Below are 18,998 nucleotides of genomic sequence, written 5' to 3' on the forward strand. Positions count from 1 at the left end.
CAGCTCGTTGGTGAAGAAGCTCAGGAATTTGATATAGGTCCTCCGGTCACTGTGTTATCCCGAGTGGAAAATGTCGATGTTTGGTAACCAATTCTGTTTTCTGAGGAAGATAATGGTGATGTTTCCTCAGTGGTCGTGAGGGGGAAGATAATGGTGATGTTTCCTCAGTGGTCGTGAGGGGGAAGATAATGGTGATGTTTCCTCAGTGGTCGTGAGGGGGAAGATAATGGTGATGTTTCCTCAGTGGTCGTGAGGGGGACTTTACCACGACAACAGGACAATAGATTCACTTGAAGTCTCTCATCTTCTCCCCTTCTACCGTCCTTGAGTGTTCTCTGAATGTAACTTAACCTAATCAAACGTAACAAAGAATATCCTATTAATGAGCTGGGTTAGGTTAAGCTGGGCTAGGTTAAGCTGGGTTAGGTTAAGCTGGGCTAGGTTAAGCTGGGCTAGGTTATGCTTTGGTTAACTTATGCTTGGTTAGGTTAGGTTAAGCCAGGTTAGGTTAGGCTGGGCCAAGTTAGGTTAGGCTGGGCCAGGTTAGGTTAGGTTAGGCTGGGCCAGGTTAGGTTAGGTTAGGTTAGGCTGGGCCAGGTTAGGTTAGGCTGGGCCAGGTTAGGTTAGGCTGGGCCAGGTTAGGTTAAGCTGGGCCAGGTTAGGTTAGGCTGGGCCAGGTTAGGTTAGGCTGGGCCAGGTTAGGTTAGGTTAAGCTGGGCCAGGTTAGGTTAAGCTGGGCCAGGTTAGGTTAAGCTTGGCCAGGTTAGGTTAGGCTGGGCCAGGTTAGATTAGGCTGGGCCAGGTTAGATTAGGCTGGGCCAGGTTAGATTAAGCTGGGCAGGTTAGGTTTAGTTATGCCAGGCTAGGCTAAGTTAGATAACCACTTGGGAAGGAGTATGGGTGGTAAGTGCCTCTAGATGATCTGGTTCGCCTGTTAGAGTGTACCAGGAAGTCTGCAGGAAAAGACATACCATTATCGCCAATTAGCGACATCAATAAACTATTTCAGCAATTGTCCACAATACCCATGGGATTGTTGCTAGCGACCTCGACGCGAAATGAAGAGAATTGTTAGCGAGAGACGACGTGTATGAATACTTCTTATGAATTAGTTTCTTGTCTCGTTGAAACTGCTTTTATTATGTGGCATAACTATATAAATAGCCATATAGCTTTTTTATTAATTTCGTTTGATTTTCAGTGTTGAGTTTTTATAGTGGGAAGTTACAGATGATGTTACGATAGTAACTTTATAACTCAAGTAGATCAGTTTCACTAATTTATATAAATTGGTCAAAACCATTCGTTGTCTGTCACTGGTCAAAACCATTCGTTGTCTGTCACTGGACAAAACCATTCGTTGTCTGTCACTGTTGAAGGTTCTACAAGCGCCTCCTCTCTGCCTGTTGAACTGCAGCTTCGCTGTTCCTGAAATTCAATATTGGTCGTCTCTTGCCTTTAGACGGTACAAACTAGTGGCGTTCCCCTGGGTGTTTGGTCACGTCTGTTTCCCGACACAATTATCTCATGAGAGCAAGTGAGCCATCCTCACGTGCTCTCTGGGAACACGCCACGAAGACCCTCACCTCTCAGGCTGTTACCCCGAAACATCTTTGTCAAGAGTTATTCATCGGGTGACAGATGAGCAACTCTTTCTGATGGAGAGTTTTGTACTCAAATTTAAAATGGGGCAACTTAATTCATCTTGTCGAGGATTGGTATACACAAACACACACATTCTTTCGTTAGAAAGAACTTTTTCAGTGTCAGAATAGTTAACAGGTGGAATGCATTAGGAAGTGATGTGGTGGAGGCTGACTCCATACACAGTTTCAAATGTAGATATGATAGAGCCCAGTAGGCTCTAGGAATCTGTACACCAATTGATTGACAGTTGAGAGGCGAGACCAAAGAGCCAAAGCTCAACCCCCGCAAGCACAAATAGGCGAGTACAAATAGGTGAGTACACACACATATTATATATATATATATATATATATATATATATATATATATATATATATATATATATATATATATATATATATATATATATCCCAGTATCGTACCTTGGATCCTCAGTTCTGAGTCGAGAACGAAACCACTGTACTACCGAGACCCCTTAAGAAAGTAAGAGAAGTAGCATCTGCCGTAGCCTCTCTATAAAAACCATCACCACATCACGCCCTAAAACCAACGATAGCACTAACATCATAAAAATCTTTGAGAGAGTGCTAAGAAAGATAGGATCACAAAATACATGGGATCACAGCATCTCCATAACCCCGGACAACATGGTTTCAGAATAGGGCGCTCTTGCCTGTCACAGTTGCTGGATCACTATGACATGGCCCTAGATGCCATGGAAGACAAACAAAACGCTGATGTAATTTACATTTACGCTGATGTAATTTACACCGATTTCGCAAAGACCTTCGACAAATGTGACCATGGTGTTATTGCACATAAAATACGTGCAAAAGGAATTACAGGGAAAAAAATAGGCAGATGGATCTACAATTTCCTGACTAACAGAACCCAATGAGTAATGGTTTAGAAAATAAAATCCGGTCCATCAACCGTGAAGAGCTCAGTCCCTCAGAGTACTCCTGTACTTTTTCTCTTCCGCACATCGGACATAAGTACACAAACTATAGTACTCTATCGTCCTTTGCAGATGACACTAGCATTTGCTTACACAGATAAATCACATTATCGTGACATCAAAGAAAAAATCCACAGGAGACTTGATGAGGGTTCGAACCTATGCTCTGAGTGTTCCCAGACGAGCTCTAGTCAACTGGGACTTTTATGAGAGTAGACAACATGGAGGACACGGCAATCTTCTAATCAGATGTAAATCGGATCTTTCTATGGGCAACTGAAAATAATATGGTATTTAACTAAGGTAAGTTTCAGCTGATGCGCTACGGAAAAAATGAAAATATAGAAACGAAAACCACATATAAAGCGCAGTCAAATCATAACATAGAACGAAAAAACATTGTAAAGAATACGGGTGTACTCATGTGGGAAGACCTTCCCTTTAATGAACACAATAAAGTGGCCGTCACAACAGCAAGAAAAATGAGAGTTTGGATAACAAGAACCTTCCAGACAAGAAATGCTCTAACAATGATGATACATTTCAAGATGCAGTGCTCTCTAGAGTGGAGTACTACTTCACAATGACAGCCCCTTCGTGCAACAGGTACTCTGAGAGAGAACTCTATCAACATCAGAGGCCCGAGACTGTTCAACACGCTTCCACTACACATAAGGAGCATAACTGGCCGACCCCTTACAGTGTTGAAGAGAGAACTTGATAAACACCTGCAAAGGATACATGATCAACCAGGCGGTGATTCATACGTCAGGCTGTGAGCAGCCGCGTCCTACAGCCTGGTTGACCAGCCCAGCAACCAGGAGGCCTGGTCAGAGACCAGTCCGCGGGGACATTGATCCCCGAAATGAACTCAAGGTAACCGCAAGGTATTTGGTACATCTAAACGTAGACCAGGTGGTGATGAGTGTTACGTCATAGAGACGTCTCTCGCTCCTCAGTAGACCATTACTCGACTACTGTACTGTGTTTCCACACGACACTCTGTGGCGGCACAAATATTACAACGACCTCTCTGGCAACTCCTGTTTTAGCTATCTGTCTGCCTCACCACGTGCTAATCACAGTTTCTTTGATCACGTTCCTGTCACCAGGTCCTGGCTGGTGGATGGTAACAATATGCCCAAACGCTGCTGTTTCCTCGCTTTTTATTTTTCACTGTAAGCATTCTTTTATATATTTATATATATTTCCATGATGTTTAATATTTGTATAACTTTTGTGTCACTCCCGATTGGTGCTTTTGTTAAAGAAGAACATTGCGTTATTTCCCACATCGCCAATTAAACATTTTCTTAAAATTAGTAATTTTTTCTCCGTTTATTCCAGTAATATAAAATCAAATAAAGTAAAAGTCAGGTTTTTATTGTAAAATTTATTCATTTTTATTTGTTGGGTTACTGATGCAATATTTCCTGCGTCTGATGAGATCTCTCTTATCAAACAACACAAAATAATTGACTCACAGTCGAGTACCAACCCATTCCAGGCGATTGTTTTCAATCACCTGGCAAACAATCTACCAGCTTAATCTAGACCTATTAGAGAGAATGTGTGTCTGTCTATATGTTTGTCTATATCTGCCTGTCTGTCCAAAGTAAGAGGTTATGGACGCTTGGGGCTAGCCTCACCCGAATTTGCAGGGGAAAATGGTTTGGGGGTACAAGACGGACATAGTCTTTTGGTAGGGGTAGGGCTAAATTAAATTATTTAAGAGATATTAGTAATTACCCACAGCCCCAGGTCATTTGCAGACGTCGTGCATGTGTAAAGTTCTTGAGAGAATTATTCTCGACAGACTAATGTTTCAAATCAAGCCCCATCTTGCCCCTAACCTGTATGGTTTCCTTCCTGGAAGAAGCACACAAACTTGCTTTGCTGAGTATTTTATCAGAGAGGGACCAAACTCTCAGGCAGCATTTATTGATCTCCAAACTGCCTTTGATACAGCAAACAGAGAAATAATCCTAGAACAGTTAGCCTCTTTTGGAGTTAAGGGAAGACTGTTGACATGGCTCAGGGGTTACCTGAGTAACAGAACCGCCTCAGTCCTTTTCAAGGGGGTCAAAAGTAAACTTTGTGCACCCTTTGAGTTGGGTACACCCCAGGGTGGAGTGCTAAGTCCTACACTGTTCAATGTTCTGATGCATAAATTAACAATTGATATTCCCACACTACCTGACGAAGCCGTCATTTGTTATGCCGATGATATATGCATTGTTGCAAATTCCCAAACTAGACTGCAAGCTCTACTTGATTCATTCGCTGCTAAAAGCATTGAATGTGGTCTTGTTATCTCTATAACTAAATCCAGAGTTCTCCATCCCCAAGAGAAAACTCATGTCCCTATAACTTTCAAGGTCAACAACCAGAACATTGAAACGTGTGGGCAGCACAAATACCTTGGAGTTGGTATTAACAGTGACATTGTACATGATCTACACCGTAGGTTAAAAGAAAGACTAAAACCATTGAGAACACTTACTGGTAAGAATATTGGTATCAATATTAAATATGCTAGACTATTCTATATGATGTTTGTTAGATCTCTCGTTGATTATAATGCTCTGCACTTAATTAATTTCCCCTCCTCTGTGTTGGACAAACTTGAAGTAGTACAGAATGAGGCCATGAGGATAATTCTTGGTGCCCCAAGATGCACAAGAATCATCAACATGAGGGAAGAACTGAAGCTTCCAACCATACTAGAGAGAATAATGCAAGTTAACACCACTTTTCGCCTTAAAGTCATGAGAGACCCAACATCTCCTGCATTGCTCAGAGACAAATTATTTAGTGCTGTTAACACCCTATTGACTGGTGCCGACATACCAACTCACTCCTTTTATGATAATTGGCTGAGCAACAATGCTTACAATCTCATTAAACTTAACATTCCTTTTAAGTGCAATCTACCTGTCTCTGATATTCCTCTTTATCGGAGCCGGTCGGCCGAGCGGACAGCACGCTGTACTTGTGATCCTGTGGTCCTGGGTTCGATCCCAGGCGCCGGCGAGAAACAATGGGCAGAGTTTCTTTCACCCTATGCCCCTGTTACCTAGCAGTAAAATAGGTACCTGGGTGTTAGTCAGCTGTCACGGGCTGCTTCCTGGGGGTGGAGGCCTGGTCGAGGACCGGGCCGCGGGGAGACTAAAAAGCCCCGAAATCATCTCAAGATAACCTCAAGATCTCAAGAAGATACCCCACCATTCAAGTATCATACACACCTGTCACCAAGAAAGATAATGAGAATCTTGTTCTTCTCAAAGCTGTCACTCTTGAAACAATTGCCTCCTCCATCGAGAGTCTAAGATCTCACGAGCACTGTGTCTACATCGACGGCTCAGTCCAATCCTCTACTGGACGGACTGCAGCAGCATGTAGGTTTTATAGAAAAAATATTTGCACAAAGACTGTCAGTGTCAGGTTAAACAACTGGCTGACCTCCACACAAGCAGAACTAGCAGCATTACACTTAGCAACCAGTACATTAAAAAACATTGGAGGAATAATATTCTGTGATTCAAAATCTGCTCTTCAAGCAATCGAAAACTTCTCTTGGAAGATCAACAGCAAGAACCTCATACTCCCACTTATAAATGACCCAATTGATGCACAGAGTAAAGGGTCTCGAATCTCCTTTGTATGGATACCTTCTCACATATATATAACCCATCATAATGAGACAGACATTGCAGCCAAATTAGCGTGTAACAAGTTTGAAGTTGAATTAGATCTAGGTATCCCCATCTCTGCTGTCAAAACTGTATTGGTCCAAACATTCAGATCTGATAGGAAAGAACTTACTGACTCCCAACGACCTGAAAGTACTAGTATAAAAAGCTATGATTTGTTCAGATCTGAAACCTACATCTATGGACAGTACAAAACGTCCACTAGACTGTGCGACACAGTGGTTGCAAGGATCAGGTTGGGTTACCGTTACCTGTGGCAGGTGGCTGCAGGTGACGGATCTCCCAATCCTGAGCACTCCAGTTGCAAACTCTGTGAGCAGGAACTACGGCACGATCTCCCGCACTACATAACTGAATGCCCAGTTATTAGACCTTTCAGACCAGTTGGCATGAGGTACCTGGAGCTTTGCAATTACTTTATTCACTCTCGTATTCTTGAAGATATCCTCACAGTATACCCAAAATTTGCCAGTGCAGGCTACTAAACACATGGCCCTGTATGACTAACCATCCTGCGAGATGGGGACTTGTATTACCACTGCTACCTTATTCAATCTTGTTGATGATATCCTCAAAATGCATCCGGAGTCTGCCAGTGCAGACCGCTTATCACATGCCTCTGTATGACTAACCATCCTGTGTGATGGGGATTTTTTAGCATCACCTAGTTAGCTTTTTTGACACACTGTACTCCACTTCATATAGTCTAGGGTAGCTGCACTAATGCAGATGTACCTCATATATTAATAAAAAAAAAATGTATAGAGGAAGAGAAGAGAAAGTAAGGTAACTGAGAGTAATGCATTTGTTTTAGTGCTTCTTGAGGTGGATATAGGGAGGGGGGGGGATGAAAGGGGATATAAATATACAGCTAAATAGAGATAAGAAGAGAGAGATTGGTAGGCATAAAGATAGGTAGGAGTAAAGATATTGAGTTAAAGGGAATACAAACAGATAGTCCCGGGCCACGCCGGGTACCCATCCAAGTAATAGCATAAGAATAAAGTGCAGAAGACTTATTGGCCCATACGGGGCAGCTCTATTTACATCCAACATGAACTTAATCACGTATATGTTTAACCTACGCTTGAAACAATACAACGAGTCCACTTCTACTATGTTATCGTGTAATATGCTCCCAAAATCAACACCGCTTCCTATAAACCAGTATTTACCCAAGTACTTCCTGAATATGAAAATCGTCTAAATTGAATAGGAATAACACATATGCAGTGTGTGATATCTTCGACAAAAAAAAGGGCAGTTTACGGGCTCACCATAGCCCGTGCTACTTGGAACATTTTGTTTCAGGTAGCGAATCTTGAACAACAACAATATGTTCGACAGGTCTCGTTCCCAAGTAGCCCTGTTGGTACATTATTAGGGTGGGATAGAGGTGTCTCTGAACACGGCGTTCTGTGGATGAGAGCGGTGGGAACCTGATGGATAGAAGTTGAAGGATGACCTCTCAGCAGGTCCTGGTTGGTTGGTTGGTTGGTGTTGTGACCTTTCAGAGTGTGGGGGAGGAGGCTGTGGAGGCAGACTAAATAATGTCTAATTTTAAGATATTGATCAATTATAAGCTAAATAAGATGTAAAATATTCAATATTAAAATATATAGACAAAGCGACTGCTAGATAGAACGGCACAAAAGTAGAGAAATAGATATATTGAACAATATATTATTTATAAGAAGTATTCTAATATGCATCTTGGTGTATACTGGCAGCAAGTTTTCATTTCGACAGGTTTCACTGAATATGGCTGCATGATCCGTCTTGATTATTTTCTTGTTTATGGCATCTATCCCGCAACTAGTGCTCGTGCATCTTAGTTTAACTCGAAGAGGATGTCTACAAATGCCATCTTTGTTCAAGGTTGACTAAAAGAATAAAAAAATTAACTATAGAATGTATTATACTTATTATAATTAATACAACGAAGGTGTGCTGTTTTTCTCAATGATTCAAGGGAAGGCAGAAAGCCATCAAGAGCAGAGGTCTGGCACATTTGTTTATCTAAATGCATTGTGGGGTTCAGTCCCTGAGCCCATTATGTGCCTCTGTAACCCTTTCCACCACCGCCCACAGAATGGGTATGGGGTGCATTATAATTGAACTAAACTAAAATTGGTACATTGCTACAGTTTTCTTCCATACGGCTTGAAAACCCTTTGTTCGATGGGTAAATGTGCATTGATGTTCCTGAAGGAGCTGAGCGACAAACTAATCAGTTGTGCTTTCCTTCCTCCTCTTTAACTTTCCCTATTCCAGTTTCTTTTCAGTAACTACATGTCAATACACGTGCCATATTTTACACTTGAATCAAACGAAAGACTGCACGAAAATGCCCAAGAGGTGTTTATATTTGCTAATATTTCTTAAATCATTTAACTTAGGCCTACACCAATGAGCCTATGTCCGTCCTGTACCACAAACCATTCCTCCTGCCAATTTGAGTGAGGCTAGCCGCAAGCGTCTGGGTTCCAGTTTTGGACTACCAGACAGACAGACACACACACACTCTTATAGCATATATTGAGGTCCCCTGAAGGATGCATCAGTTGCTTAATACCCAAGTACCTATTTACTGCTAGGTAAATAGATATAGTAGGTGAAAGAAAACGTTCCCATCATTTCTTACCCACCTATAAATCGAATTCAGGATCCTCCCTCGATTATGAGTCGAGAATGAAGCCAACTGTACTACGATAGCCTGTATATGAATGACTTTAGGTGGATGTATATAGGAGCTGTCACGTATGGTCCAATAGTCCTTTTGTGATTATTTTTATGATTTTCTTACGTTATATAATTGTACTTAAGCAGGAGCCGCAGCTCACTAGAGAGTCCAATACGTCATTAAGCTTGGGTACAAAGAGAGACCAGACAAAAGTTTCGTTGAAACATTAAACAAAATCCAATTATAGCAAATCGTGATATAGATTTCCTTCTGTTAAAGTTGGCTAAATATTCAATGACATTTGACTATATTCAGAAATCGTTTGAAGTTTGATATTACCAGGCAAATGTTTCAAATTGAAATGCCATTAACCGCTCAGTGGAGTTGACACAAGACTATTGCAATACGGAGTGTAAGGTCGTAAAAGACAACAGCCAAGGCATGCAGTTCCTGGTAGAGGTCTCCTCCAGCTCACTCGCTCCGAGGTCGATACAGAATGTCGTCTGGACTTAATCCCTATTGGTTTAAAATTCTTCAGCTAGATTTCCCCTTTGCATCATCCATTTGGATTACCGTCGCTCGCGCTCTAGCGTGGGCTGTTGCCGGAGAGAATAATGAGGAACTCATTTACAGGGTCCCCCGTCTCTCTGCTTGGTTGGTCACTCACATACTCATGCCAAACATGCTGAGAACGAGGAGTAGCCGAACACGAGAACATTCGTAGACGAAAGAAGAGCCACAAGGATGTGAGTAAACAGTTGAGCTTAAGGGCGTTAAGTGGATGGAACTTAGACAATAAAGAGATGATCGATCCTTCACTCACAGTTTTACAAGACGAAATGACGAGAAACAGTTCGAAACGTGGGGCTCCGGAGCTAAAGCTCGTCCGTGCGTGCTCTGTCACGTAACAACATACTCTCATGAGAGGAGCAGATGTCTCCTGCAGCCTCGACACTCTGACCAGTGCATACATTTAAGCTTCTATTGTACCATTTATTTCAAGGGGACGGGACGGGCCTCGCTGCCAAGTTGGCTGATATGTTAAACGACGTTTACCGGGAGAGCGAAAAAACGCCACAATGAGGCTCCCAAGCTCCTTCTCTGCCTTCTATTCCATCTTCGCCTCCTCCTCCTCTTCCACCGTCTCCTCTTTCAACTCCTCACCAGGACTTGAGGCCAATTTACCCACGTCAAGGACAATTTTACCGGCGTCAAATTTAACCATTGTTGTCAGAGAGCTGTTGGCCGGATGCATCGTCTTGCGAGATCAAGGATCCTCCCAGCAGGGTCTTGGAGGGAGAAGAGCACCTTGGACGGACGGTATCAATGCTCTCGCCTCTGATTGAAGGGTTCAGCGAGCGTTTGATGTCTGCAACTCGTAGAGTCATATACACAGAGACACAGGTCAAGAGTGAGGATCTCCTCCTGCGCCAGGCTGCTCTTTGCCTGTGTCTTCGCCTTTTGTGATTCGTGATTTGTTGAAAGGCGCGTCCTCGACATGTCTCGGTCGGAGAGAAAATGTATTTTCGCCAAGGAATTAAGATCAAAGGGTCGGGAAAAAATGAGGGATGGCCAGAGTCTCTTCCTTGAGGCAGAGGAGTATAAAAAAGTGCTCAGGAGCAAGGGAGACAGTTTTAAATAGGAGAGTACTGGGGTGAGAGAGACTCGTAGTGCGCGAGAGAAGTGTAAGGTGTAGAGTTAGAGAGATAAATGAGATGGTTGGGGAGTGAGGGAGAGTAGTGAGTAGTGTAGGGTGTTGAGGGAGAGAAGTGGGGAAGTATAGAAGAACTAAGAGAAACTTACAAATCTTTCACATGCGTTTTTTCACTGAGGTGGGGGAGAGCGCCGCTAGAACCGGAGTCTCAGGGACCGTCCAACCGTAACTGATGTAACGTGTCCTGAATGGCGACCCATCGAGGGTTCAGGTGCCTGTTCTGATGGGCTCGGGGCTCATCTAGATGTACGCGCCAGGTACCACCTCGGGTATTTAGACCCGCCTGTTGACCATGTTGAGGTTATCTTGATGTTATCTTGAGATGATTTCGGGGGCTTAGCGTCCTTGTGGTCCGGTCCTCGACCAGGACACGTTTTTGTTGCACATCCCCAGGAAGCAGCCCTTAGTAGCTGTCTAACTTCCAGGTACCTATTTACTGCCAGGTGAACAGGGGCATCGGGGTGAAAGAAACTCTGCCCATTTGTTTCCGCCTCCGCCGGGGATCGAACCCGGAACGTTAAAGCTACGAATCCCGAGCGCTGTCCACTCAGCCGTCAGACCATCAGTAGATGAATGCAACATCTCTATTCACTCGTGTGGCTGCGGTATTAACATCATAACAACATATTATTAAATTGACCTCAACAGCTTCTTCACCTAGTCCACTCAGGCTATACGCTGAAGAAGTTTTTCTGACCTGTGTAAAGGAGAAATAAATTTACGAGCCCTCGTTCATAAAAACGAAACGATGTAAATTACAAGTACTTTGGTCGATTTATTTACAAGTTAAAAACAGGGGCAGTGGGGGCCCAAGAGCTACACCTTGACCAGGCAGCCTGTCTTCCCTGTGCCATTTATAGTACAAGGGAAGGTAAATTTCAGGGGAACGCACCAAGCCAGCACGACAGTATTGGCTTGGTGTCCCACAGTATCCCTGTGTGAAAGGGATCAGGATAAGGATGTGGGATGGGACGGGTACAGTACTAGGGAGTGAAGGAAAGGTGTCCAGATGCTTTGACTTGTCGGCTCAGTGATGGCCTCGCTTCTTGCAAGAACGGCGTTCGATTCCCAATGGCTATAGACACTGTTTCTTCACTTCGAACTTATATTATTGACTTATTGTGTTTGATTTTTAATGTTAATGTTATTACTATTATTCAAATTATTTCTATATTTTAATTTATTTTTTAAATTTAAAATTATTTATATATTTTAAATTATTTATACATTTTAAATTATTTACATTATTTAAATTATTTATATATTTTAAATAATTATATTATCTACTTAAATTATTATGATTATTTAAATTATTATATTTTTGCGCATATTATTATTATTATTATTATTATTATTATTATTATTATTATTAACACACAGTAGCATGGTTAGAGAACAGGTAATATTTTCCCTGTCAGAGAGATTATGGTGGCTGGTGAAACACATTATTATTCAGATTACATGATATTGTCTTGATTAAATAACCTCTGAACCCACCAATGTATTTACATTCTCACTAACCTTTGTTTTCTCTCTGTCTCTTACTCTCTCAGTATCTCACCACTCCCCTGTCTCTCTCTCTCCCCCGTCAGGAGGTGTCGCGGACGGAGACGCAGGTGACCCTGTCTATCAACAGTATGACCTCAGCGGCCACCGGGGAATACAAGTGTGAAGTGATCGCTGAACACCCATCCTTCAGGACGGAGACCCGCTCCGTCTTCATGGTGGTGCTGGGTAAGTCCTAAGGGAGGAAGGGAGGGTAAGTCCTAAGGGAGGAAGGGAGGGTAAGTCCTAAGGGAGGAAGGGAGGGTAAGTCCTAACGGAGGAGTGAAACAGACGAGGAATGGAGGCCAGGGGGACCTACTACTGTATTTCACTCCGACGCTCTGCTCAACAGTCAAGATCTATAGTGGTTCGTAAAAATGCACAAGAGATTGAGAAGATAACTTGTTGGTTCCCGTTTGTGATCATGTTAGTGCGCCACACGAACCCAGTTATGATCACTTCGTCGGAGCTGTCTCCCTCTCAGCCAAGATCACATCATCGTAGCTGTGTCTGTCCCAGCCAAGATCACATCAATTTCAGCGGAGTTTTATGAAACTATTCTTCTCAGTGTCGCAATATTATCGTCAATAATATGGGCAATGCAGCATAATTTGTTATTTTTTTCTGTAAACAGACCAGGGATAAAATAACTTGCTAGTTACTAACACAGCTCTGAAATTGTGTGTTATTTTATTGTTAATTAAACTGTTTTGTATCACTGGTTTATTTTACATTTCTGCTCCATTTTCAGTCATCGTGCTGGCTACATAAATGCTGTTGTCGACATAACAGTTTATCAGTAAATAAATAAAAATACATGAAAAAAATAAGTAAAATATGACCATGTCTGTCGCTCGCTGTCCCTTTTAACCCCTATGGATATGATGGGAGGGTGGTGCGTGTGCGTGCGTGTGTGTGTGTGTGTGTGTGTGTGTGTGTGTGTGTGTGTGCGTTTTCGTGTGTGTGTGTGTGTGTGTGTGTGTGTGTGTGTGTGTGTGTGTGTGTGTGTGTGTGTGTGTGTGTGTGTGTGTGTGTGTGTGTGCGTGTGCATGTGCGTGTGTGTGTATACAGCCCCTCCCACTTACAGGAGCTGTAAGTGGGAGCCCCGAACCCGAGTCCACGGCCAGATTACTGCACAATAACTAGCCTTCGCTTCTGTCCGAATACGAGTCATTTGTTCGAGACATATTTTTGCGTATAAATGATCCAGAATTTGGGTTCCAGATCTAAGACATTTTCCTGCAAGACCCGAAAAGCTGCCTAATATATTTATATATATATATATATATATATATTTTTATATATATATATATATATATATATATATATATATATATATATATATATATATATATATATATATATATATATATATATATAACCGACTCAGCGCTGCGCCCTCCACTTTCGGGAGTCTGTGACCGTTTGGTCTACAGTTACATCTTGTGGTCGAGAAACAGCAATTATGGGGAATTTGACGCCACCCATTTTCTTTCTGAATAACAGATGATCATTACCGTAATCTGTGACCATCCTCCGTCACAGATATTCATCACAGTAATTTATATTCATCTGTCGTCACAGAAGCTCATCACAGTCAGTAATTAATACTTTACAGCCGATGCAATAATGATGGTATTTGTATTTCTACATAATTTAGGTTAAGCAATACGAAGAGTTATATTTTTCTAGTGTTTTCGTTATACTGTTCGATATTGTTGATATCGTATTGATGATATAGGGTTGATATCGTGTTGATGATATCGTGTTGATATCGTGTTGATGATCAAATAGTGATGATATAGTGATGATATAGTGTTGATATCGTGTTGATGATCATATAGTGATGATATAGTGTTGATATCGTGTTGATGATCATACAGTGATGATATAGTGCTCGATAGTGTCCAATAGTATTGATATAGAATTCAAGAGTGTCTGAATTGTGTTGATATAGCGATTACATAATGTTGATAGTGTTACAGTGTCCAGTAGCATTGATACAGTGTTCGACTGTATTAATATAGTGCTCGTGTATGTCATTATTTCCAACTCTTATAGACCGTAATGTTGTGAATTACAAATTAATGTCCCGAGCATCCTACTGGAGCTGCGATGAATCCTGTGCTTTATGGCAGGTAGCTGTACAGTGAAGTATACACAATTGTACAGGAACTGTACCATTGCAGTGTTAAAATTAGGGCACCTTACGCGACTTAAGTACAAAAGCGTGTACAAAGGTGTCGTACACACCTTTGTATACGGCACTTCACAGAGTAGAGAAACCACACCCCCCCTCCCAGGTACACATACACCATGCATACGATCCTACATACAAACCATGTATGTAGGATTATGTATAATATATTTGATACTTTAATTCATACATGGTTGAGTCAGCGATCCCTTCTCCCTTAAATAAAATCTGTTAAAAATCTCCTTTAAATAAAATTAATAAGAGCCACACAGAGAACCATACAGAGAACCATACAGAGAACCATACAGAGAACCACACAGAGAACCACACAGAGAACCATACAGAGAACCACACAGAGAACCATACAGAGAACCATACAGAGAACCATACAGAGAACCACACAGAGAGCCATACAGAGAACCATACAGAGAGCCATACAGAGAACCATACAGAGAACCATACAGAGAGCCACACAGAGAACCACACAGAGAGCCATACAGAGAACCATACAGAGAACCATACAGAGAACCACACAGAGAGCCATACAGAGAACCACACAGAGAGCCATACAGAGAACCATACAGAGAACCATACAGAGAACCTGAGAACCATACAGAGAACCACACAGAGAGCCATACAGAGAACCATACAGAGAACCATACAGAGAACCACACAGAGAACCATACAGAGAACCATACAGAGAACCATACAGAGAACCATACAGAGAACCATACAGAGAACCATACAGAGAACCACACAGAGAACCATACAGAGAACCATACAGAGAACCACACAGAGAACCATACAGAGAACCATACAGAGAACCATACAGAGAACCACACAGAGAACCATACAGAGAACCATACAGAGAACCATACAGAGAACCACACAGAGAACCATACAGAGAACCATACAGAGAACCATACAGAGAACCACACAGAGAACCATACAGAGAACCATACAGAGAACCATACAGAGAACCATACAGAGAACCATACAGAGAACCACACAGAGAACCATACAGAGAACCATACAGAGAACCATACAGAGAACCACACAGAGAACCATACAGAGAACCATACAGAGAACCATACAGAGAACCACACAGAGAACCATACAGAGAACCATACAGAGAACCATACAGAGAACCACACAGAGAACCACACAGAGAGCCACACAGAGAACCATACAGAGAACCATACAGAGAACCATACAGAGAACCACACAGAGAACCATACAGAGAACCATACAGAGAGCCACACAGAGAGCCATACAGAGAACCACACAGAGAGCCATCTTGAGGTTATCTTGAGATGATTTCGGGGGTTTTTAGTGTCCCCGCGGCCCGGTCCTCGACCAGGCCTCCACCCCCCCAGGAAGCAGCCCGTGACAGCTGACTAACACCCAGGTACCTATTTTACTGCTAGGTAACAGGGGCATAGGATTAAAGAAACTCTGCCCATTGTTTCTCGCCGGCGCCCGGGATCGAACCCGGGACCACAGGATCACAAGTCCAGCGTGCTGTCCGCTCGGCCGACCGGCTCCCTCATATAGAGAACCATACAGGGAACCATACAGAGAACCATTACAGAGAATCATACAGAGAGCTATACAGAGAACCATACAGAGAACCATTACAGAGAACCATACATAGAGCCATACAGAGAATCATACAGAAAACCACACAGAAAACCATACAGAGACCATACAGTGAACTATTACAGTTAACCATACAAAGAACCATACAGAGAACCATACAGAGAATCACACAGAGAACCATACAGAGAACCATACAGAGAACCAGAGAACCACACAGAGAACCACACAGAGAACCACACAGAGAACCACACCGAGAACCACACAGGGAACCACACAGAGAACCACACAGGGAACCACACAGAGAACCATACAGAGAACCACACAGGGAACCACACAGAGAACCATACAGATATCCACACAGAGACCCATACAGAGAACCATATTCACGCTAACTATAGATAATATAATCTTGCATGAACCGAGACTGCTTGCCCAACAGGTTGCGTTAGACACAAGAATTCCGCCACAACTCACTGGAATTGTTGTGTGTGTGTTGCTCTGAGCAACTGTACACTGTTGATGAGCGCTGGGAGTAGGTGGTGGCGTTGCACTGAGCACCTATTGCAACATGAGAGTGCTAGTGACACCACAGGTGTTCGGCATGCCTCGCGTGTAGCTGTGTTCTTCATCAGAGGTCTCTTGCTCTCCTGATCCTCAGTCCTCATAGTTCTTGCTCTCCTGATCCTCAGTCATCATAGTTCTTGCTCTCCTGATCCTCAGTCCTCATTGTTCTTGCTCTCCTGATCCTCAGTCCTCATAGTTCTTGCTCTCCTGATCCTCAGTCATCATAGTTCTTGCTCTCCTGATCCTCAGTCCTCATAGTTCTTGCTCTCCTGATCCTCAGCCCTCATAGTTCTTGCTCTCCTGATCCTCAGTCATCATAGTTCTTGCTCTCCTGATCCTCTGTCCTCATAGTTCTTGCTCTCCTGATCCTCAGTCCTCATAGTTCTTGCTCTCCCCTCATTCTCAGTCCTCATAGTTCTTGCTCTCCTGATCCTCAGTCATCATAGTTCTTGCTCTCCTGATCCTCAGTCCTCATAGTTCTTGCTCTCCTCATCCTCAGTCCTCAAAGTTCTTGCTCTCCTGATCCTCTGTCATCATAGTTCTTGCTCTCCTGATCCTCAGTCATCATAGTTCTTGCTCTCCTGATCCTCAGTCATCAAAGTTCTTGCTCTCCTGATCCTCTGTCATCATAGTTCTTGCTCTCCTGATCCTCAGTCATCATAGTTCTTGCTCTCCTGATCCTCAGTCATCATAGTTCTTGCTCTCCTGATCCTCAGTCCTCATAGTTCTTGCTCTCCTGATCCTCAGTCCTCATAGTTCTTGCTCTCCTGATCCTCAGTCATCATAGTTCTTGCTCTCCTGATCCTCAGTCATCATAGTTCTTGCTCTCCTGATCCTCAGTTCTCATAGTTCTTGCTCTCCCCTCATTCTCAGTCCTCATAGTTCTTGCTCTCCTGATCCTCAGTCATCATAGTTCTTGCTCTCCTGATCCTCAGTCATCATAGTTCTTGCTCTCCTGATCCTCAGTCCTCAAAGTTCTTGCTCTCCTGATCCTCTGTCATCATAGTTCTTGCTCTCCTGATCCTCAGTCATCATAGTTCTTGCTCTCCTGATCCTCAGTCATCAAAGTTCTTGCTCTCCTGATCCTCTGTCATCATAGTTCTTGCTCTCCTGATCCTCAGTCATCATAGTTCTTGCTCTCCTGATCCTCAGTCCTCATAGTTCTTGCTCTCCTGATCCTCAGTCCTCATAGTTCTTGCTCTCCTGATCCTCAGTCCTCAAAGTTCTTGCTCTCCTCATTCTCAGTCCTCATAGTTCTTGCTCTCCTCATTCTCAGTCCTCATAGTTCTTGCTCTCCTGATCCTCAGTCCTCATAGTTCTTGCTCTCCTCATTCTCAGTCCTCATAGTTCTTGCTCTCCTGATCCTCAGTCCTCATAGTTCTTGCTCTCCTCATCCTCAGTCCTCAAAGTTCTTGCTCTCCTGATCCTCAGTCATCATAGTTCTTGCTCTCCTGATCCTCAGTCATCATAGTTCTTGCTCTCCTGATCCTCAGTCCTCATAGTTCTTGCTCTCCTGATCCTCAGTCCTCATAGTTCTTGCTCTCCTGATCCTCAGTCATCATAGTTCTTGCTCTCCTGATCCTCAGTCCTCATAGTTCTTGCTCTCCTGATCCTCAGTCCTCATAGTTCTTGCTCTCCTCATCCTCAGTCCTCATAGTTCTTGCTCTCCTGATCCTCAGTCCTCATAGTTCTTGCTCTCCTGATCCTCAGTCCTCATAGTTCTTGCTCTCCTGATCCTCAGTCATCATAGTTCTTGCTCTCCTGATCCTCAGTCCTCATAGTTCTTGCTCTCCTGATCCTCAGTCCTCATAGTTCTTGCTCTCCTGATCCTCAGTCATCATAGTTCTTGCTCTCCTGATCCTCAGTCCTCATAGTTCTTGCTCTCCCCTCATTCTCAGTCCTCATAGTTCTTGCTCCCCTCATTCTCAGTCCTCATAGTTCTTGCTCTCCTCATTCTCAGTCCTCATAGTTCTTGCTCTCCCCTCATGTTTCTCTCACACACATGCTACTCGTGAGGTCCTCGACCATTCACACACGTTCAAGGCGCTTTATACTCACAATCCTGTCATTCGGCTATTCATATACACGTATTCAACAAGTATAAGCATCCCTCTCCTCTAACCCCTGTAATCTATATACTTTCCCTTCCCCCTCACAGTCCCCTCCTATCCCCTCACTAACCCCCTCCATCCCTCCTCCCTATCCCCACACTAACCTCCCTCCCTCTCAACAGTCTCCTCTCAATATTGGGAAAACTGCTTCAGAAGTCCTCATCTCTCTCGTGAAAATGAAAACATTGAGAGCAATACCTTCTCCAGGCCATAATTTTTCTAGGATGAGAGCCCTGAAAATGCCGTAAAACTATATAATTTATGATA

General features: G+C 43.1%; 1 protein-coding gene across 1 annotated transcript in view; it reads left to right on the forward strand.

Moving 5' to 3' along the window:
- The window catches only part of LOC123759495 (uncharacterized), a 430,513-nt gene that overhangs the window by 169,976 nt on the left and 241,539 nt on the right, over positions 1–18,998 (forward strand). Inside the window, exon 3 of the mRNA XM_069334770.1 lies at positions 12,308–12,449. Within this exon, the coding sequence (XP_069190871.1) occupies positions 12,308–12,449 (142 nt within the window). The remainder of the gene's footprint in view (positions 1–12,307; positions 12,450–18,998) is intronic.

The sequence above is a fragment of the Procambarus clarkii genome, chromosome 32, assembly GCF_040958095.1.
Source record: "Procambarus clarkii isolate CNS0578487 chromosome 32, FALCON_Pclarkii_2.0, whole genome shotgun sequence".
In the NCBI taxonomy this organism is placed as follows: Eukaryota; Metazoa; Arthropoda; class Malacostraca; order Decapoda; family Cambaridae; genus Procambarus; species Procambarus clarkii.